The sequence below is a fragment of the Antechinus flavipes genome, chromosome 4 (genome assembly GCF_016432865.1).
Source record: "Antechinus flavipes isolate AdamAnt ecotype Samford, QLD, Australia chromosome 4, AdamAnt_v2, whole genome shotgun sequence".
In the NCBI taxonomy this organism is placed as follows: Eukaryota; Metazoa; Chordata; class Mammalia; order Dasyuromorphia; family Dasyuridae; genus Antechinus; species Antechinus flavipes.
In genome coordinates this window covers 370031101-370055035 of record NC_067401.1, presented here as the reverse complement: position 1 = coordinate 370055035, position 23935 = coordinate 370031101, and the positions used below count along the sequence as shown (strand labels likewise).

The 23935-nt window shown below is 34.2% G+C and overlaps 1 protein-coding gene across 1 annotated transcript in view; it reads right to left on the bottom strand.

Annotated features, from left to right (window-relative positions):
* The window catches only part of USH2A (usherin), a 998601-nt gene that overhangs the window by 741952 nt on the left and 232714 nt on the right, over positions 1-23935 (bottom strand). Inside the window, exons 19-20 of the mRNA XM_051996749.1 lie at positions 22772-22916; positions 2674-2904 (exon numbers count right to left, since the gene is read on the bottom strand). Coding sequence (XP_051852709.1) covers positions 2674-2904; positions 22772-22916 — 376 coding nt within the window. The remainder of the gene's footprint in view (positions 1-2673; positions 2905-22771; positions 22917-23935) is intronic.

The window sequence follows — 23935 nt, the reverse complement described above, 5'->3', positions numbered from 1 at the left end:
AGCAAAAAACCAAAATGCAAGCAAACAACAACAAAATGAGTGAAAAATACTATGTAGTGATTCACTCTCAGTTCCCACAGTCCTCTCTCTAGGTACAGATGGCTCTCTTTATCACAAGATCATTGGAACTGATCTAAATAATCTCATTGTTGAAAAAAGCCACATCCATCAGAATTGATCATTGTATATTGATCATTGCTGTTGCCATGTATACTGATCTTCTGGTTCTGCTCATTTCACTCAGCATCAGTTCATGTAAGTTTCTCCAGGCCTCTCTGAAATCATTCTGCTGATCATTTCTTATAAAACAATAATATTTCATAACATTCATATACCATAACTTATTCAGCCATTCTCCAACTGATGAGCATCCACTCAGTTTCCAGTTTCTTGTCACTTCAAAAAGGGCTGCCACAAACGTTTTTGCACATTGTTTCCTTTCCCTCCTTTATGATCTCTTTGGGATACAAGCCCAGCAGAAACATTGCTGAATCACAGGATATACACAGTTTGATAACCCCTTGGACATAGTTCCAAAATGCTCTCTAAAATGGTTTAATCAGTTCACAACTCCACCAACAATGTATCAGTGTCACAGTTTTCCCACATCTCCTCCAGCATTCATCATTATTTTTTTCTGTAATCTTAGCCAATCTGAGAGTTATATAATAAGTGCTCTATTTATTGTATCACCCAGTTATCTAATACCAATCATTAGTCACAAGTTGTGATCATAAAAAAAATAACTAAATTTAAAAGAAACAAACTTTTAGTATTACTGGTTTGTTTCATTTAATACAAGTGTCTTTCTTATCCAACATTCTGAATCTCCTCTCCATCTCAAATATCATATATGCTTTTGGCATATTACCTATATCTTTCTAAGGTTGTACTTATATAGCACCAAAAAAAAAAACCTGATGGATTTTCAAAATCCAATCATGTTGGTTAATTGAGTAAAATTTTTGAGAAAAGAAAGAGGGGTCCAGAAATGTGATTTAATCAGTGAAAGAAACTCTATGAGGAAATTTCTTCCTTGGATACACATAGATAACTCTTCTATAACTTATAGAGAGTTATCAAGAAGTAAGTCTGTCAAATCAGATATTGAGGTTTCAAAGGTTACTCTGTACTTTACAAGTGACAGAAAATCTGAAAAGTGCAGTGAAGATGAGAATGGGGGCCAAGGAAGGTTAAACTATTGATGAAAATGTTATTGGTAACACAATGATAACACTAAATAAATGAAACATTTCTTCCCTTGCCTGGGATTTGGTAAATACTTAAGGACTGCTCAATCTAAAATTATACTTTTTTTTTATCTTGCCGTCCCTTTAATAATGTGTACTCCAAGCACATTTTCAGTACAGCTGGAGGCTTTTGTTATAGACAGAAGGATCCTGCTCAGTGAGACTCATGTTTATGGCCTAACTTTTTTAAAGATTAATTTGGAAAACTTCCCAGAGAATACATCTGCCCCTAGCACTTGAACCTGAGTATAAGACTGGCCAGGGAGATGATGAGGACAACTAAATTTATTAACAGTAAATGGACCACTCTATCTTTCAGTACAACAACAGTGGGTGATCCCATCAAAAATCTGTCCAGTGCCTACCTAGCAGATTTAGGCTGACACACCTGCATCAGGAACACACAGCTGTACACAAACTGAGACTGCTTCCTCAGTGAAACAAGTTACAATGCCAAATGTTTGACCAGGAACACAGCTTACAAAACCATTTCACCAAGTAATTAAGTTCTATTTTCATCCTGGAGTTTCTTTTTTTTTTTTCTTAGTGCTGTATAACTGCCTTATGTGAATGCTAATCAGACATTGTCTCTTACAAACTATCCCATCGGTTTACTTCCTTATTAATGGAATTTCAATGATCTTGATTCATCTATTCCATTTAACAAACATTTATCAAATGCTAATGTACAAAATATGGGTCCTTCTGAATTAAAGCTTAGGATTTTGCACAAATAATCCTGTACTTTTATAAATTAACATCGGTAGAAAAGTAATTCATAATAAAAAAAAAAGACACCACATAAAAATATTGGATTGAAAGAACACTTGATGATTCCAAGAACTTTTGGAATCAAAAGACTTGGATCCTAATTTCAGATCTGGACCTTATTAGTCATGTGATCATACTCCAATTATTTAACCTTTCTGAGGCTCTCTTCCCTCATCGATGAAATGGACTATAAATAATACTTGCCCTAGTCATTTCATAGATTTGTTATAAAGACAATACTTTATATACCATAAAGCACTTCTCTGGTTCCCCTAACTGAGGTTTTATAAACTGTGATTTAAAGAGATTTGGACAGAGCAGGGAAGAACATAACTTTCTTATGGTCCTCTAAAGCATATTTGGATAAACTTATTTGGATAAGCATTCTGTTTTAGCTAATAAATTACTCTGAGTTTCTCTCACTTCTCCACTCCACTCCCCAAACTCAATGTCTTATAAGAGAGATCATATTATTATTTAAAAAGTGAAAAAAATAATACAATGTCTTCATTGATACATGTGTTTAATTAGCATTAATTTCTATAAACAAATATATTATATATTAATTACAAAGATTTATCAGAATTATAGCAATAACTTGGGAATTACCTATTCAGTTCCTTCTACATGAAAAAATAATCAATGTAGTTACCTGTAAAATCTGTATTGACAGGCAGAGTTGAGCTGGGGAATTTATAATATCCATTTCCAATAAAACGGACACCTTTTATCATCTCAGTTTCCAGGGCTGACAAAGATATTTCCTTTCTTTCTAGCTGGTAGATGGGAGGTGGTCCATTCAGTTCCCCAGGTGGAGGCCAGCTAATCTTCATTGTCGTATGGTTTATTCCTTCAACATGTGGAGCTCTCACATGGGTAGGGGCTGTGTATTAGAAAGTGTGTCTTATAATCAAACATGATAAATATAGATTACATAAAAATTTGAAAACTTGAAGAATTTGATTTTTATTGGGAAGGATACTTCTGTAAATGGATGGTCCCTTTCTCATTTAACTGTCATTAAGAGTTATGCCTCAATATTTTGCAAGCTGTTGAAGAACCTCTCCAAATTAGTAATATTGACCCTCCAATTACAAATATTATCAATAAATTCATGTTCAAAGCCAACATTGAGGGGATCAAATGAAATAATATTTGTAAAGATCTTTGTAAACATTAAAAGATTATACACAAATGCTAGCTATGAAGAGGATGAAGATGACAGTGGAGGTATGATCCCAACCCTTAGACAGTTAACACTTTAGCTAGCAAGAAAACATATATGTACATAAAAATATAACAAATCATAAACTCAAATATTATTATGAAGCTATTGCAAAAGCTCAAGCATAAAGTCTCAAGGGTACATGTGTGAAAGAATAAATGGGAGAAAAACACCTCTCTTTAAGATAACTGCCATAGGTACTTCAATAAAACTTAAGAAGACATTCTTTTTTTTAATTAATTTTAAAAGAACCTATTGAATTTTTCAGTAAAACACATATCTATAAATTATATTTTAAATATTTAGTTATTCTAAGTGACATTCAACAAGGAGTATGGGTTACAGATAAGCCAATTTAGTAAAAGATCAGATAGTTTTATGTTCTATATGCTATTGTAATTTGTGGTATACCATTACTGTAGTTGATGAATGTTTATCAAGTGTGTTCATTATTTCACTTTATCCTTCATTTTCTTTCATTAATTTTCTCATTCATTTCCCCATTAGGGAAACTATGGGTAAGGTATAAGACCCTTCAGCCCAGAGGGAACCTGCTAACAATGTCTGGTTCAGCTCCCCATCTCCCCTAAGGGCTTTCGGCCTTCCTCAGAAGTCAGGAGGCGGTGACAGCCTGTGTTGAGATTGAAGCAGAATGGTACCAGGTAGAAGAGTGATATCAGGTGGCAAACTACATACAATAGCAAGTTGTTTATATGGTCCCACATGTGTAGTATTGTTTTTGTTACATTATAAAAGGGGGAAAGCTCTTGAAATAAATGGACTCTATTTTCCCACCATCCTCAGGAGTCCCATTCTCATCACTTCTCCACTAGGAAGGTATATCTTAATCACCCCAATGTAGGGGTTCTAGAAAGCAACAGTTTGTTTTGTCATCCCAGCTTTGGGGCTCTAGAGAGCAGGACACAACATTCATTCACTGCAAAAAATATATTAGTGGCTAATTCTCAGAAATTTTCTTTCTGAAGCCTGGAAAGACTTATACGAACTGATGCCGAATGAAACGAGCAGGGCCAGGAGATCATTATATACTTCAACAACAATTGATGATCAATTCTGATGCACCTGGCCATCCTCAGCAATGAGATGAACCAAACCAGTTCCAATGGAGCAATAATGAACTGAACCAGCTATGCCAAACAAAAAAACTCTGGGAGATGACTAAGAACCATTACATTGAATTCCCAATCCCTATACTTTTGCCAACCTGCATTTTTGATTTCTTTCACAGGCTAATTGTACACTATTTCAGAATCTGATTCTTTTTGTACAGCAAAATAACTTATTGTGTATCTAATTTATACTTTAATATATATAACATCTACTAGTCATCCTGCCATCTGGGGGAGAGGGTGGGGGGAAGGAGGGGAAAAATTGGAACAAGAGGTTTGGCAATTGTCAATGCTGTAAAGTTAACCATACATATAACCTGTAAATAAAAGGCCATTAAACAAACAAACAAACAAACAAACAAAAAAATAAAGGAGAAAATTTAACTTGAAAAAAAAAAGAAAAAAAGAAAGAAATTTTCTTTCTGTAGCTCCATACAGGATTTTTTTACCACCAGGTTGCTAGTAAAAAAAAAATAGAGAACTTATTTTATTTACAAAGTGCTATCCCTATTAAACAATCATTCAGTGTCAACACCTATAGCCTTTCTTTTAGATATTAAAGGTTAGGAGAATGAGAAGTAATTTATGGAGCATGATTATTTGTCCTTTCCATGTATAGAACCCTTTTAATAGGAGAAACATTCAATTTAGCTAAATTTCTGTCAAAAATTATCCACATTTTTGTATCCATGTCAATAACTCCTCATTTACTGAACAGTTGGAGGAAGTATGCAAAAACACAGTCAATAACTAAGCAGGTATTCTCATTGTCCACAGTGGCCTTTTCTTCAATGCTTCATTTGGTCCTCAACATTCTGATGCAACTCTCTATCATCCCATCAAATTGGCAAAATGAAGATGTTGAACAAGTCTTGTGTGGCCTTAATAATCTGATTCACTTCTTGTATATCAAAATCAATGTTCACTTTGTGATCGGGGATATAAATTTGGAGGTAAGTCAGAAAAATCAAATTCCCAGCAATTCTCCATCTTTGATTTAACCTTCTAACACAGGTGGCATGACCTACCAATTGGTGACATGGTAAAATGGTCCTTATCAGTAATGGCACATGCCATTGGTTTTGACAGCCCCTAAAATTAGTGGAAAGTGTTCTAACTTTAGCCAGTAGGAGACCACCTATTAGTTTCATGGGGAAATCTTTCTTTGAAGCAGTTATATTAGCCTTAGGGAGGTAATGTCAGAGGATGTCTCTAGTCAGAACACATTTTTTTATTCTTTGGCTTTTTTTAATCCCAGCTGCTCTGTCAAACAGACTCATGCAGAGGATTCTACCATCCCTGTTAGTTCTAAAGAGTAAGTACCCTACTGAGTCATTATCTTCAATGTTTTCTCCAAGGCTAGAAGAGGGTTAGGTATAGTTATAGACCAATTTAACTGGGCTAATCTCACAAAAGCAGAATGATGAAAAGATCATAGAGATTTCTAAAGCAGTTAGAAAAGCACACGTAAGAAGTAGCTAAAAAGTGAGGAAATTGTATGCTGATTTCACAAAATCACTAAGTGATGGATTTAGAGATATGAATAACTACATTTGCTGGCTGAACAACAAAAAGCAAAAACCCACAGCAAATTAAGGCATATGCTCTAACAGTTACAACTGTGTTATGTAAGATTTCAGTTCTTGACTCCAATGCAAAATCTATAAAATCTTAAGAAAACTATTTAATGCATATAAATTTCAGGTGGTTTTTTTCCCATATACAAAATGGGGATAATTAAGATTCTCCCTCTCTTACAGCATAGAAGTACTTTGGCAGTCAACTGACTTCAGATAAAAATACATCACAAAAATTAGTTGGGTTACAGAGAATTTCCTCTACATAAGTAATGTATCACAATGACCAGAGAGGATGTTTGGTATAGCCTCTAAATAACATATAGTAAAATTTACTAATAATGATGCATTCTATCCTTATGTAATAAATCAACCCTTTTTCTCCAGTTCAGACTGAGCAACACATAAAAGTCACCTGTTACCATGACATTGGTTATTTGTAGCATCCTAAATTATGTGATAGTATCTAAAACATGAGTATTGCCTTCAGAAACCAACATGTTTAAAGAAGATGATCATAAAAAACCTTAATCCATTTTTCTTTTAAATAAAAAATGCTCTTGTACTTTTTACAATAACACCATTAGCACGTCTTCCTACATTAACTTCCTACATTGAATAAATAAAAAAATTATCCTACTTCTGTTTTCTGTCTTATAAATATTGTTTTAAAAAAATCTCTATATGCTACAAATTCTTCTTTAAGCATCACTCATGACTTTATAATATAATTGGTATTGCATCATCATAAAGAAATTTATAAAATCAGAATTAAAGTAGGATGGGGTGAAGTCTTGAACTGCCTGGCCTGAGAACAGAGCATTTCAATAAATAGAAATATTAAACACAAAAATGGTTTTGTAGTAAGAATTTATCTTTTTAATTTTGAGACAAAAGTTTCATTGAAGACAGCATAGCTTTGACAATATTTAAGTGTTACCAACAATATTTCAGGTGTTACCAACTTGCTAAAATTAAGATGTTCAAATGAAAAGAGCCCTTCCATGAACAAGAGACGTCAACTATTAGGAGATTGTGAAAGGAATCCTTTGGCATTTAATAGGAACAAGGTGATTTTTTTATATTCTCTACACAACTAAAATGCTTTTATTTAATAGTGTCTACTACCTCTCTCCAAACAAAAATATTATCAAATGAAATCTAAAAAAAGGCTTGGTCAAGGACATAGACAAATGTTTGTCAGTTATAACACACAATATGAAGATTTTTCTATCTGATCTATATTCTCAAGTCAGATCCTCCCAAAAGGAAAATCTTGTAAACTTCAGAGAATACTATAGATTTCCCCCTGATAGCAAGTCTGCCAATCAACAGAACATTGCCCACTAATATCTATACTTCTGCCAACCAGGGATGGCCCTGGTTCTCATTAATTGCTGGGCCACAGGCATTCTCTCTACACAGATGAGAGAGTAGAAGGCCCATTATTTCTGAACTGTACATAGAGCCAGTAGTGATGACAATAACCAGTGTTCCCTTAAAGTCCACCATTAATAAATGGTAGCTGCTTGGACTGTAATTATGGCATCCCTGCTACCCAAACTTGAAGCTTTTATGGGGCTTATGCAATTAACTACTTAAATGCATCGTAACACATGCTTCTCTGACAGCGAAGTATTGATTTTTTAATCATTTTCAAGTCTCCTCCAGCACAAATAAATGTACTACAGTTACAGTTAATGCACTGTGTACACGCATTAAACATTGGCGTGACACAATTTATTATTTTGTGATATATGGAATAGGAGCCTTTGCTTTTCAGAAAGTGGCATCTTTGATCTAACATTAGTATTGTATCTGCCAGTGTCCTTGATTCACCACTTTTCCTTTCCTTAAAGAAAGCTAGAAATTATCTTTAACAGGGAATTTAAGTTCTGATATATGAAAGACACAGAGACAGAAGTGGAGATGGAGACACAGAAGGGACAGACAGGGAGAGTTAAAGAAACAGAGCCCAAAACTAAAATAAAGACACAGAAGAAGATGGCAGGAGAAAAAGGAGGGAAACCAGAGAGAAAAAGGAAGAGGAGGAGGAGGAGGAGGAAGAGAAGGAAGAAGAAGAGGAGGAGAGAGGCAAGGGAGCAAGGGAAAGGGAGAGAAGGAAAGGGAGGGAGGAGGAAGGAAATGAGACAGAGAGGGAAAGGGAGGGAGGAAGGGAGAAAGAGAGAGAGAGAGAGAGAGAGAGAGAGAGAGAGGAGAGAGAGAGAGAGAGAGAGAGAGAGAGAGAGAAGAAGAAGAAAAAGAAGAAAAAGAAGAAGAAGAAGAAGAAGAAGAAGAAGAAGAAGAAGAAGAAGAAGAAGAAGAAGAAGAAGAAGAGAGAAGAGGCTATACACAAATCTCTAACATATGCCTTAGTGTTTAGGGAAATTAAAAATATCCAAGCATAAAAGATATGGTATATATTTTCCTAAAGGTGTCACTGTAGTACCTGTAGCGACTTTGTTAAAATGAATCGACTATAATTTTTATCTATTTTTTTAGTTACATTTGGTAAAGACACATCTGTCAAAATAATTTGCATATTGTAGCCTCACAGTCTCAAAGTCACATTTTGTATATTTTAATTATGTTATTTTAATGCATTGCTATATAATACATATTTAATGTATTATAAAGCTAAAACAGTATTTAAAAGCCTATGATTGCTGTATGCTATTGTGTGAAAGAGGGCACCAAAAAGACCAATTAAGACAGATGGCTCATATAACTTATGTTAAAGCCATATATCTAAATGCAGACATGGCGACAAAGGTCATTAAAAACTTTGCAAACAAGCCCTTTCCTTATGTAGCCACACACACACACACACACACACACACACACACACACACACACATATACACACACAATTGAAGTTGGTGAATAAAAAGCAGTTAATTTTGTTTTGTTTGAAATAATATCATTTTAGCTTTAGAATCGAAGACAGATGCCAGCATTTCACTCTGAACAGATGGTAATTCCATCTAATAGTGCATCTCTGTATTAGTAAGGTCTGTTGTGTATACAAACAGTAATAAACACTAGGTAAGGATCAAAATAAATTTTAATTGTTGACATTAAATTCTGGCAGCTACAGTTCTAAGGCTGCAATACTCTTTTCTCAAGTCTGTCAGGTTTACTAATGTTACGAAAGCTTTTCAGAAAGCTGCCAGATTCTAGTTCCAATAAAAATGTGTTTACAGTATAGGTTACAAACCGTTTTCAAGCTACCTGTTTCCATCTCCTGAAATGATAATTCTTCAGTAATTATAGGGGAATCCTGCTATTCTGATCTAATGGTTTATCAGTATCCCTTTGATGATATCCTCTTGAAGAGGACATTACATAATGTGAGGTGTGGATATGTACTACTTCCCTTAAAAGACCAAATTATAGCAATATGGACATACACAATTTCCTGCTAAAGGATCTTTCTTTCCATTGGCAGGCAAATATGGGCATTCCTCTACTTCTCTTGACACGGACACCATAGATTTTATCCATGCTATTCCACCACGCCGGTGAGATTTCCCAGATTACCCTACTGTCAGCTGTGCTGTCCTCTACAATTCACCATGGCCTCAAGTATACTGGGTCACTCATTGGTACAGTCACTTCTGTGCTTGCCTTTTCCAATGATGTCGTTATAAGCCAAATAGCTACAATTTCTTTAAGGTAGCTGCCCTTTTCAAATTCTCCAAAACCCCAGCCTGTCTTTGGGGAAACTATTCAATAACAAGCACTCATTATAATCATATTTCTTTTTTAAAAATAGATTTTTTTTAAAAATCGTGAAAAATATATTGCCACCACCATATGGGCCAACCAACGACTCACCAACCGATTTAAGATGCAGCATATTGAGCTGACCATATGTTACAGTGCTGTTGAATGGCTGAGTGATTCATGCCCGTCACATTCTAGTATATCAATTAAAGCTCCTTGAAGTCTGCATGATTTGTGTCTCTGTTATTAAACCCTGCTAATTCATCCCACTTACACATCTGTTATAAATCTCTAGGAGTGCTGCATGATTCATGGCAATCTGGGAGCATGCTACAGCAAATTCTTCTCCTTGTAATTAACAGTAAATTGTTTTACTGCCATGCAATGAATTTTTCAGTTATATTGCAAATGAACTCCTAAATGTGCGGTTCTTTCCTAAGAACTGACTTATATCATTAGGCAATTAAAAAGTATCGCTTTGAACCAAAAGCTTTTAATCAAGAGAAATACAACTTAAACAGAGCTTAAAGACCATGGAAATTCACCGGGTTGACTAACAAATAATGTAATCCACTTTTGGAAGTGTCCCGAGAACCAAACAAATAACTCTGGATCATTGAACGATCCCACTAAGATAGCAGAGTATGCCTTCTTGAGAACCTTCTCTGTGCCAAGTTTGAGGCTCATCTTGGAAGTTCCTTAAGTGACCCATCGTTACCAAATTTTTCAGATTCACTTCTCTATATCCTTCTCAGATACACTTCTCTAATTTGTAAAATGGTGTCTTTATTCTTGAAATAAATAATTGGATAATTAGCCAAGCAGAATCATCAGAGGATTCCAGTGCTGTTCAAGTGTTCTTGTCAAAGGTGAGGCAAATTCATTTCAGCTCGCCTCTGCAGCTTTCTGAAGAGGCTTTGATGCTTTTTCCCCCCACATTCTTGGCAGCAGCCTCAGATTCATGAGTCCATACATCAAGTCACTAGTTTAACAACAAATGGAATTAAATTCAAAGAAGGGAAACTAATTGAAGGACAGCAACAAAAGTGTTTGGTAATGTGCTTTTTAATATGGCATGCCACATTTGCATGATAATTTTTCCTTTTTAGCATGGAGCAGAAAGTGACTAGCTTAATGAGGGATTATTCAAGACAGGAATGAACAAAATGCATTCATAACTAAGAACAAAGATTGTATTATGAAACGAAAACAGGCAACTGCCGAGAAGTAACTGGATGATTGGTTTATGCATTATGAATAAAAAGGTAGAAAAATATTTATATTAGTATTCACTAATGACTATATATACAAGATTGTTGTAATTAAAATTATAAATTAACATATTAAGAGTGCTTGTTTTATCACTCTGGGTCCTATTCACAATGAAAAGACTTATGTACATGCATGCAAAACAATGTGTGTTTTCAACCCAGCAGCAAACAGCCTCTGCATTTTACTTTGGCTTCAGAAAGAAAACTTAATGCATCACTAATTACCTGGTTAATGGGATATGGGTAGTTTTAAGCCTGTGGCCCATATTTCTCAGAAAGACTGATTTATGACAAGCAAAGGAAATGACACATTGTAACTATATGAATGGAACTCAAAAAGGACCCTCTCTCAAAAAGGGTTTACTCTAGACCTCATTCACAAAGGATGAAAATGCACAAATTACCTAGATTAAAAGGGTAATCAAAGAGAAAATGACATCAAGGAGCCTACGACAGCCCATCAGCATCATTACTCCAGTAAACCCAGAGGCAACTCTAAAGCTTCCAATACCACTGCTTAAGGAGTCTGCCAAGAGGCCAGATGCAGCTGCCCCTGGAAGACTATCTTCTACAGATTAGCTTTTGAACCCTGTAATTGCCATCAAAAGAAAAGGAGTGTCAATACAATGCATAGTAAAAGTGCCATCAATGCCAATCACAGTTTTAATTCTTTTTTTGAAGTAGAAAAGGACAAATAGGAGACAATTATAACCATATTACATTTAATCAGTTGTTAAAAAAAACTTATCTAGATGGAGCTTTAGAAGCCTTTCTTATCCCATTTCCTACTGAGATATAAGAAGGAAGTATATGCCCTCTTACTATGACTTTTTTTAAAGGATCAATGATACTTCTAATATTTGAAGCTTTTGCCAAATTGCATTCTTATGGTGACTATGTCCTTCAAGTTAATTCTATCTTCCCTGCTTCAGTGACAGGCTAGAAGCAAATGCTGGAAGAATGATGATGATACAAATCCCTCTATGGGCTTCTCCATACTATGGCTTTTAGTCACACAGAATGATAATCATTTTCATTGGCTAGATCTGAAATATCAATATAATCCCATTTTTTATCCAATCATTGAAAGAAAATCATGGAAGATATTTTGTCCAAAGAGAAAGAAAGCAAACAAGAGAGAAACTGAATGTAGGTAAGATAAATGACTAAGAGATATAAGCTCTTGGGAATTTTTTTTTTGCTTCATTTGACTCAAAGATTTTGAAATTTTCATATATGATATGATAAACCAAATCACAACCACCAAAGCTATTTCCTTACTAATGTTTCCATGAATTGATAAATAAATTCATTTTTTTGGCTACCAAATCTTATCAGGTCTGAAAGAATTATAAAAGTTTAAAAATGAGGTTGTAAACTGGTTTTCAAAATCCCATTTTAAATAGTAATAATAAGTAAATCATTTCATTTGAGCATCAGAAGATAGAAAATTCTAGGCAAACTTTCATGTTCTTTCAATGAGTACAGCAACACACACACACACACACACACATATACAATTTAGACCAGGACAATGGGTGTAATAGACAGTATGATATTGTGTGTCTATAGTATCACTGAAGCATCCAGCTAAAGGTAATGCAAACATTGATACAATGCAGGTGAGAAACACTTGCTTTTAGACATAGAGGTGTCCCTATTCTGCTCTAAACTGATCTAAACTAAGAAAGAAAATGATTTCCATGAAAAAAGATATTACCAAAGTAGATGAGATATTGGTAATCAGGGAATTTAAAATGTGAGAAAAAGACTACTTGAATCTGAATTTGGAAAGGATTTTTGAGAATGGTGAGTGATAAGCAATAAAGTTAATGGAACCAAGATCTTTCTATTTCCTGCAAAGGTTATTCAGCAACTTTGTGCTCTTAGAACATTTTTTCCTGCATATTTTAGATCAATTCTGACTAAAAAAAAGTTGCTATATATGCTTATGTACTTTGAGGAAATCTAAAATTCAATGTCATCTACTCTGGTACCCTCTTCAATATTGCAGATCAAAGAACATAAAGTGCTTCTCTTTTCTACCTCCTGGGATGCTCTCCCTTCTCACCTCTGGCTCTTGGAATCTCTACATTTCTTTAAGGTTCAATTCAAGTGTCACTTTCTTCAATAAGAGTTTTTTAATTCCTTCAGCTGCATAAGTCTTACCTTATATAAAAAAATTTTTATGTTTATTTTAAATATACCCTACATTTACTTATCTATGGATGTATTTTATTGCATCAACAGACTGTTTCCCAAGAGCAGGTACAATGACTACACACACACACACACACACACACACACACACACACACACACACACACTAATAATTAATGGGGCTATCTCCAATTGTCCCAGCTATATCTTGCTATTGCACCTAGATGGCTCTGGAGAAGACTTTGCACAGCCCTACTTTACTTAAATCTAACTCACTGCAAATCATGCTGATGGTATTGGTGCTCTTCAAGAGTTAAGAAAAATGTTTGAGAATTATTAGTTTCACCACCAAGGACCCAACTGACCAGTTCCAATTAGTCAGGCTTCCCTCCTTTTTTCTCTCCTCCTTCCTTCCCTTTCTCTTTCCTTCCCTCTCTCCTTCCTTCCTCTCTCTTCTTTTCTTCTCCCTCCTCTCCCTCTGTCAACATAGAATATCATACTCTTACTTCTGGGTGCTCTGCCCAAAAGAATATAAATTGTGATTGCTGAAACCTCTCAAGATATCTTGGGGTTTAAGAGCTAGATTTCTTTCTCAAGAACCATACCTTAAACCCAAATTACTCTGACTGTTGATTAGCCAAGAATAGGGCCCATCTCATTCGATCTTTGTTCAGAATCTGTTGGTTCAAAATAGGTGTAAATAATTATTTGTTTTGGCCAGAAACTCTTCCCTTCTCAGATTGATTTTTTTGAATAGATAAAAAAGGCCATTTTCTACCTCATTTCTTACCTAGCCTTGGTCACCGAGTGGACAAATTAAGACCTATGAAAGACCTTGAGTTAAAAGGCAATGTCTTTCACTGCATCACAACCATCTTCAGTTATCCTAGTCACTGCACCCAAATGGCTGTAGAGGAGAGAATGAAATTAGTGATTCTGCAAAGCCCTGCCTCATTTAAATCTAATTCATTTGCAAGTCATGACTTCACTTTCCTGGTGTTATTGGTCCTATTGAAGAGAGAAGGACAAATCACCACCACCACCACAACAGTAAACAATCTACCTAACTGGGCAGCTAGATGGCATAGTGGATAGAAAGCTGGGTATAGAGCCAGGAGGACTTGTCTTCCACAGTTCAAATTTGGCCTCAGGCACTTACTAGCTGTGTGACCCAGGGCAGATCCCTCAATTCTGTTTGCCTCAGTTTCTTTATCTATAAAATGAGCTGGAAAAGGAAATGGCCAATCACTCCAGTGTCTTTGCCAAGAAAACCCCAAATGGATCACAAAGAGTAAGGCAGGACTGAAACAACTAAACAATAATGGCACCTAACATAATACTTGGCACAAAATAAGGACATAATAAGAGCTTGTTGATGATATGGTACCATTAAATTGTCCACAGGGAAGGCCTATCTTAAGATGTCTTGACTTCATGTGGAAACTAACTAAGCATCCAAGCTATCCATTAGGTATTTCTCATCCTTTGTACATGACCAACTTACTTTATTTTTCGGTTATACATATTTCTAATGACATCCTCTGCAACTTCTCTTATAAAATTCTTCCTTGATAATATGTTGCAACCTAGTCATGGACATCATATACTTCTCCACTGTCCTTTGGATGACCAATAACTTTAACTTCATGAATGAATAATGAAATAAAAACATTTATTAAGCATTTGCTATATAACAAATATGATGTATGCCTGCAATCAAAGAACTTATGTTTTAATAGGTAAAACAACACATAAAGAGGAGTGATAGCTTAGAAGAGAAACTTTGGTGCAGAAAGATATAGGGATGGTAAGTTAGGGTATATGGGAGTCAATGGACACACCCCGTACAGGAAGAGTAGTAGTAGTAGTGATTTGATGCTGGTTTATGATTATAGAATTTAGGGGAAGAGATAAGTGGGAGGGGAAAGGGAAAGGAACCCAAGAAGATTGTGAAATAGATGTCCAGGGGTGAGGGAAGAAGATGATATGTAGATAGGGTTTTTCTGAAATAATGTTCTAAGAGAGAGTCACATGCCACAAGATACATGGTGTCTAGTGGAATAGCAAGGAAATTCTGAAGTAGATAGCCAGAGCAAAAGAGTGAAGTGCTCTTTAGCTGAACTTTCTATGTTCCATGAAAGAACATGGTCTCTGATGTGGGGAAGAAAGTGGTTGTCAAGGTAGTTGCAGAACACATAGCCAGAGAGGATAGTGCTATATTATTCTTAACCACACAGCATCAACAAGGGAATACTACTACTGAAAGGTGAAGCCTTGTTTCAAGGAGAAGCCTGGTGTTATTCTGAGCACCAAACAATTTTTCAAAGACAATACCAGTTCATTCTCCAATTCCTGTTTAATTCTGGATTCAGCTCAGTATCCAGGAGCACTATCTAAGATAATATTCAAGGGGAGGTAATGCAGTTCTCAATAGAAATAGGAAGTTTAGAAGAAGAGTGGCTTTGAGATGTAAAGATTATGAATTCTGTTTTAGACATGTTATACTTGTGATTACATCTTTTAAGGAACTTTCTTTGATTTTTACAAATGCCTGGCTGATATTTACTTATGTGGCACAGTAGATAGAATACTGGATTTGGTGTCAGGAAAAACAAGTTCAAAACTAGTCTCAGACACTAGTTCTATGATTCTGGGAAAATTGCAATTTCTGTCTTCCCCAGTTTTCTTAACCATAAAGGGGAGATAATAATAGTACCTATAGTACTGGATAAATTGTCAGTAGAATTGTTAAATGATCAAACCATACTGGACAGCAATTCTGGGAAGCCCAAAGGGCTATAAAATTCTTCATAACCTTTGATCCCACAGTGTAACTACTGGGTCTCTATCTCAAAGAAATAATAAAAGAGGGAAGAAAGACCTGCATATACAAAAATGTATACAAAAATCAGCTCTTTCTATGGTGGCAAGGAATTGGACATTGAGTAGATGCCCATCAGCTAGGGAATGGTTGAATAAGTTATGGTATATGAATGTAATAGAATATTATTGTTCTATAAAAAAAATGATGAGCAAGTTGATTTCAGAAAAGCCTGGAAAGACTTTACAAGAACTGATGCTGAGCAAAGTAAACTGTACATAGTAACAGCAAGATTATGTATGATTAACGATAATAAATTTAACCCCTTTCATCAATCCAGTGATCCAAGACAATTCCAAAAGACTTGGACTGGAAAATGCCAATCATATCCAGAGAGACAACTATGGACCCTGAATGCAGATTAAAACATAGTATTTTCACCTTTTTTGTTTGTTTCTTGTTTTCCGTCTCTTGGTTTTTCCATTTTGGTTTGATTTTTCTTATACAACATGATATAGAAATATGTTTAAATTGCACATGTATAACCTGTATCAGATTGTTTGCTATCTTGGGGATAGAGGGAAAGAAGGGAAAAAATTCAAATTACAAAGTCTTACAAAAATGAATATCAGAAACTATCTTTTACATTGATTTAGGAAAATAAAATACTATTGAGAAAATATAATAATAGTACCTATCTTCTAGGGTTGTTCTAGCAATCAACTGGGATATTATAAAGTACTTTGCAAATCCTAAAGAAATACATGTACTAGCTATTATTGTAATTGAATGAGACCTTTTAAGGTGGCATTTTGTGCTAACAAAACAAATTCTATCTTTCATAGTCAATCAACAAGAATTACAACAATATTTTATATTTTCTTCAACTTTCAGTCAGTTGATATCAAGAAGTGGCATGTCATAAAACTCATTTTCTTTTACTTTCTTATACTTTTTCAAATATGCTCTGGATAGAAAAGCAGATTATTCCCATATTAATTTTGTAGAGATATATCCCCAGTGCCCAGAACAGTGTCTGATACATAGTAAGTGCTTCTTGATTTACTGAAAATGTAGAAAGATCAATGAGTAAAAATTCCATTTTCTGGAAATGAGACTGGTAGTAAGTAGCATAGTGGATAATGTGCTAGATCTGGAGTTAAGAAGATCCTGGTTTCAACCCTGCTTCAGACATTTATTAGCTGTGAAAGCCTGGGCAATTTACTTTACCGTTTATTCTCAGTTGCATCATCTGTGATAGATAAGTATAGATGATAGATAGATGGATGGATGGATGGATAGATGGATGGATGGATGAATAGATGAAATTACTTTCCAGGGCATTTGTGAATAGCAAATAAATGATAAGTAAAGTACTTTACAAACCTTAAAATGCTAGCTATTATTATCATCATAATTTTAATAATAGTATTTTTATTCAGCTCTCTTTCAAAAAGCTTGAAATCTTTTCCTTCAGAGCCTCATCATTGTATTTACTCCAGTTTAGCTTTGTTCTGTTTCCTTAGACTAAAAAAAAAACTGCTATTCCAACCTTTATATTACTTGGTGGCTTTTCTACTTCCTTCCATAGGACATGGAGAACTCTATATAAAAAAGCAACTGCACTGTCACTGATGGAATCATTTCTGAACTTTTGTTCAATATTTTGTAAATAATATTTCATTTTATTCTCAAAAAAGTCCTAGGAAGCAAGAATCATTATTATCTCCATTTTTACAAATGTAAACTAGAGGTTAAATGACTTGCTCAGGATCATATAGCCAATAAGTAACTGAGACCAAGTTTTAAGGGGGGCCATTCTGAACCCACATCACTACATAATTCCCTCTGATCAAATGTTTGCTGGCAAAAAGTAGTTGCTGTGCTCTTTGGGGCTCCTCATTGCAGCTGACTGATTTAAATTGGTTAAACTTCCTTTGTTTCATGAGTCCCACGATCACATATAACTTTTATAGACATAGCAAATGGATAATAAGCTGGACCCAGAATTGAACAGGAGGAACAAAGGGGGATAGATTGCCTTTAAGAAAGTGCGTGATTCCTCTCATGATTCCAATCTTTTCTTTGAAACAAAGACCCATCTTTTGTGTGGCAAATATACTTTCAGTTTGTTGCATGGTTGCAAGCTTGCAGTATCACCATTTCTCAAAAGTAGAAGTTGAGGATCACACAAAGGGCAGTAGAGCAGTACATGATAGGCATGAGCAGGCTGTACCATCATTATAAATGAGAAATTATGCAGGTAAAGCAGTGTGAAGGATAGCAGCAGAAAAAAAAAAAAAAAGCACAATCTGAAAAAAAGACGGACATCAAGGGATGACTTTTCCCAGCCCCCTGAATTTGTCTGCTGACCCATCTCATAAACCATGAAAGCCCACCCTGGCATGTAAATCTCTTTGGCAAGTATTTACAAATTTGAATTTCATGTATTGAAATTTCAGGGATTTTGTTCCTAAGATAATCATTGCAGGGAGTCCTTTCAATTATCTTTCTTCTTACTAAGAGGAAAGGGCTTTCAATTACCTTATTCCTCTCTCAAAAGAATCATTTGATGGAGAAGTTACTAAAGTCCTAGATGAAGAATTCCTACATTATTTGGAAGCTCAGGCATTGTTTCTTTTCACTAAGAATCAAGAAAATATACTCTTTAGTAAGTAACAATATCTATTTCATGATCCCAACTTCTATACATCAATAAAGTCACTGTCTATCTCTAGCAGCCACTCTCAGATAAAAATATACATATATAGATATGGTTTCCATGGTGGAATGGTTGCTTTTGAATTGCTCGATAATGATGAGGGGAGGAAAAAAGAATCTAAAATATACATATACATGTCTATGAGTCTAAGTGAATAAACATATGTATAAATACATATAAATGCATGTAGTTTGTTGTTGTTCGGTGATTTCATGTCCAATTTTTCATGACCACATTTAGGGTGTCTTGGCAAAGATATAGGAGTATTTTGCCATATCCTTGTTCAGTTTATTTGACAGTTAAGAGAACAGAGGCAAATCTGATTCTAACTTTAGTGCTCTATCCATTGCACCACCTAACTGCTTATTTGTGTATATACTTATATGTACATATACACATAAGGTATTTAACTAAACATCAACACATGTATATATATGTTAATACACATGTATATGAATATACATGACACACACATATATTCCCTATGTTTTCATTGGTGTAGAAAGCTCTTTGGTGATGGAACTCCTGCCAATGGAGGTAGAGTTGCCTGAAATACAGTTTAAGTGATTTACCAAAAGTCACAGAGCCAATATGGATCATAGGTAAGATTTAAACAAGATTCTCTAATTCTGTAACCATATTTCTATTTTACTACATGATTCTTCTCCCCTTGAATATACTTAAAATTTAATATACCTAAGTACATATATTACTTAGGAAATAACTGTTTATTTGTCCAAAACTACTAGGAAAGCTAGAGTACAGATGAGCAAAAATGAGTTAAGCAACCATCTTATAATTATAATGTGTAACCCAATAAGCTTAAAATGAATATGTGACCTAAAAATTAAATGTTAACCATTTAATAATTGTTTACTATGTACTGCCATTGTGCTATGTGAAAAAAAATAAAAGAAAGAAAACTAGATAAGATATAGAGCTATCACAAGGGATTTAATTCTGAACCAAACAAAGTACAGAGATGATCACAAAAAAATAAAACTGATCATTTCAATTTGTAAAACTGGAAACCTTTTCATAAATTTAACAAAACTAGAAGAAAAAAAAAGCAGTCAATTTGCATTGGTCAATTTTGATTAATTCTGAGCTGGGTTTTCTTTTTTTATTTTAAAATCCATTATTTTAATGAATTTTAATACTTTTTATAAGAGAATATGTATATAGAGAGAATGCATACATTTTGTATGTATGTTATGAGTATATATATGTATATATGTATGTATGTGTATATATATGGAGAAAGTGAGATTGGTAAATGCTGGTGAAAAAAATTGATATCTATTATTTTTATAACTGCAGGACTCTTTCTACATTCTGTCCTCCTCCTTTCTCCACTGCAACTATCACTGCAAAAGCAAGAATAGACCTTCTAGGATTGAAGACCATTTTGTATTTTCCTTTTTTTCCACTGGTTGCCTGAACTAAATTGTTCATGACCAAATGATCATCCTACTGATGATGAACTCTGTGATGAGATGGGCTAGTCTTCCAAAAGTGACATATTCAAAAATTTGTTTGTTTTAGCATGGTAGAATCTGCCAGAGTTTGTACTCTTCAGACTGACCTTCAAAAACTCGGTGTCAATACTACCACAATGAGGTATATTTAAATAAGATGAAGATATGTTCAAATTATTAAGATTTCAATAACAGGGAAGAATCTCTCTTTTAGAGAGGATTTAGAGATTGATATAAAAGATTACCTATTTGAGGAAAATGAAATTGGCTAAATTTTAAAAATTTCCTCAACTAAATAAACCCTTAATTTTTCAGAATTAACAGATTTTGCTCTATTTTCCTCCTTGTAGCACTGGGCCCATTAGTAATAGACCCCACTTATAAAGGACAACTAAGGAATATTTTTGTAGTTACATAAAGTTTTTTGCACAGTATACAATTCTTCTAAGCAATTCTTACCCTCCTTTCCACAGCTGGGCATTTTCTCAAATAGCACCAGGAGACTAAGCCTCACTATACTGCCAACTAAAAAATTTTGTGACTTGGAAATTTACTGAACTTCAATTAGCTAAAGTTAGTAAGGCACCTAATCAGAAGTAAAACCTTATTACTAGCCTATGCAAATTAAGTTAGTTTTTAATCCATCCTTGAATAAATGAATAAAACCTTTTCATGTGAACAGTATAAGCCTATGGTAAATTTTACAGGATTTTTAGAAATTTTACAATTTTGGTATTATTTCATAAGATTAACTAAAGAAATTAGAAGTTACTCAATTATGAAAATGTAATAGCAATATAGTAAATTTTACTGTTCTTAATTGCCAAATTTGATGGCTTTTTCTCAATTATCACCCTTCTTGATCTCTTACAGGATCTGACACTGTTGACACTGTACACTAGGGTACATGATCCTCTCTACATCTTTAGGACACTGTTACCAATTCTTTTCCCCTTTGTCTGACCTTCTTAATAGTATCTATTTCTGAATCATTATGGATATCTCATTCTTTGTCCTCCAAAGCTTTTTCCTGAGACTTCTTATCTTTACTATCTAACATTCTCTCTGGGTAATCTTATTAGTTCCATAGTTTTAATTATCATTTATACCCAGTTGACTCATAGATCTATATATCCAGTCTTAGAATTTCTCCTGAGCTTTGATCCTACATCAACAGCTCACTAAATATTTGAAGCTAAATATCCCTTCAAAATGTCCAAAACAAAACTCATTATAGCTATCCCTTGCACACTATAGGAATAACTAAGGGTGCTGCACCCTTGGGACCTGGAAAATTCATATAAATTTTTGGTCCTCCCTTCATACCAGAGAAGTCATCTGAATTATTATGATATTAAAAGATAAAATATATTGGCATTATATAATTCCATATATATATTGTATGCATTTCTATATTTCTAACCTTTTTTTTGTGTAGTATAGTGACCTTTGTGGCATCTGTGGCTTCCATAAATATATCTATGTACTGCCATTGTGCTATGTGATAAAAAAAAAAAAAGAAGTAGAAGAAAACTAGATAAGATATAGAGCTATCACAAGGGATTTAATTCTGAACCAAACAAATTACAGAGATGATCACAAAAAAATAAAATTGATCATTTCAATTTGTAAAACTGGAAACCTTTTCATAAATTTAACAAAACTAGAAATTCCTCCCAAATTTCCCACTTAATTTATTATACCAATCTACAATATATCAGAGCCATGATGGAGAAAATCATTATGTAAAAGGAATAATTTTATTTTCTTCCAAAATTAATCCCTGTTCTAAACTTCACTTTTTCTGTCAAGGGCACCATCGTAATTCTAGTTTTCTAGGTTTTGATATTAATTATTTTGTCCTGATCCAGCCTCATAACCAGGAAGACCTGAGTTAAAATCATGCCTCAAACAAATATTACATATGCAATCCTTGGCAAATCATCTCACAGTACTCTAAGGCAATCTTCTAAGAACATAAAGTTTCAGATAAAGTGCTTTATCTCATTATTAGAAATTTTTATCATCCAGGAGTTGCCTGTTCTAATGAAATTGTAGTACCATTATGCTCTGTCTCAAATAGAGAGAGAGATAATATGTGTATAAGTATATATATATAATATGTATATTCATATATAATATATATACTCATATATAGACACACATAAATAAATATATACAGATATGAGAGTATATGTTCATATGTATGTTAATGTCCATGTGTTTATGCACACACAAGTGGTTGGTTCCCTTCTATCCCCTAAGATTTTTGAAGACAGGAAATGGTTCATTTTTTATCTTTTTATGCAGAATTCGATGCCTGAAATATGGCAGGTGATTAATAAATGTTTATCAATTGCCTTTGAAATCAACAGACTATCTACTATGTAAACTCTTGGGTCAGAGATAGGCAAATCCAAACCCTAGTTGCTATTTTGAAAGTCATATTCCTTGACTTCCAACATACTTCAAGTTTCAATCATCTATATTTTTAACTGCAGGATAAAGAAGCAGTATGGGTTTAAAAAAAAAATAGAGCTGGAAAATGTGAGAGAGAAAAAAAATAAAAATCAAAGAGCAATTCAAAGCAGAACATGATACATGAGAGGCATTTTAAAAAGTCTATTATAATTTGCTTACCTGTTGCTAAAGTCTGACCCATTCCTGGCTCACTGGTAACACACCCTATCAGATTGCAGAGAGAAATGGTGAAGTTGTATATCCTATAAGGTTTTAGTCCCTTTACAACATAGAAACGTTCTTGTGCTTCAGCAGAGTATAAAACCTGTGAAGAAAACAATCAATGACAATATGGCATTTCTAGGTTTCCTGTTTGTTAATACATAATAATATTATAGATTTTAGCTCCTATATTCAAAATTCTATGAATTTAGAGTGTGAAAATGATTGCCAAGATCTATTAGGAAAAGGGATTTGGGGAGGGGTATTTTGGGGGGGAGAATCTCAACAAGCTAGAATTTAATTGATAATTATTCCATCACACTGTTTTATGAGGTAATAATCCAGTTCCTGAGTGGATAAATGAGGAAACCAAGTTATTGCCTCATAAAGCAGCGTGGTGGGATGGTTATTGCCACCAACAGTAGAGATAAAGGATGATGACAGTGTCACTATTATGTGATGAAATCCAAGCTAAACTATGGAGCAGTTTAGACATAAAGAAATTAGGATAGCATGGCCAATATGCTGAGTGGTAGGGATGGATAGATAGATGTCATTGTGTTAAATAAACACTATCATTTCTCCTAAAACTGAACTAAAAAGAAAATTAACTAGATTACTTCAACATTAAAACAAAGCCAAGTCTCAATTGTCTGGCTGAATAAGGGATACCATAAAGGCATTGTCCAAATCAAATCTTCATTCTACATTTCCTTCCAGCTTATTGGCCTAAATGGATACAAAAGAGAGTTAAAGAATAAGGAAGATTGAACAAATCACAAACCAGATCACCAACTTTTGATAAACTTAGAGTTTCAATTCAATAGAAGAAACACTAATTACACAGCTACTGTGTACTCAGAACTGTGCTTTGTTGTTTGATTTGCAGAGGGAGAAACAAAGTTTAGATAATTTTGTCCTTAGACTCATAAAGCTTGCAGTGTAGTTTAAGAAGGACATATTTTCTATAAAGGTAACTATAAAGAAAAATAATAATATAATGGAATTTGAAAGGTATTAAGCAAAGTTTAATCTGAAGTCTGTGGAGAAGGAAAAGGTTATTATTAACAGGGGAGACCAAGGAAAAATTCATAGAGCGGTGACTTTTGGGTTGGTTTAAAG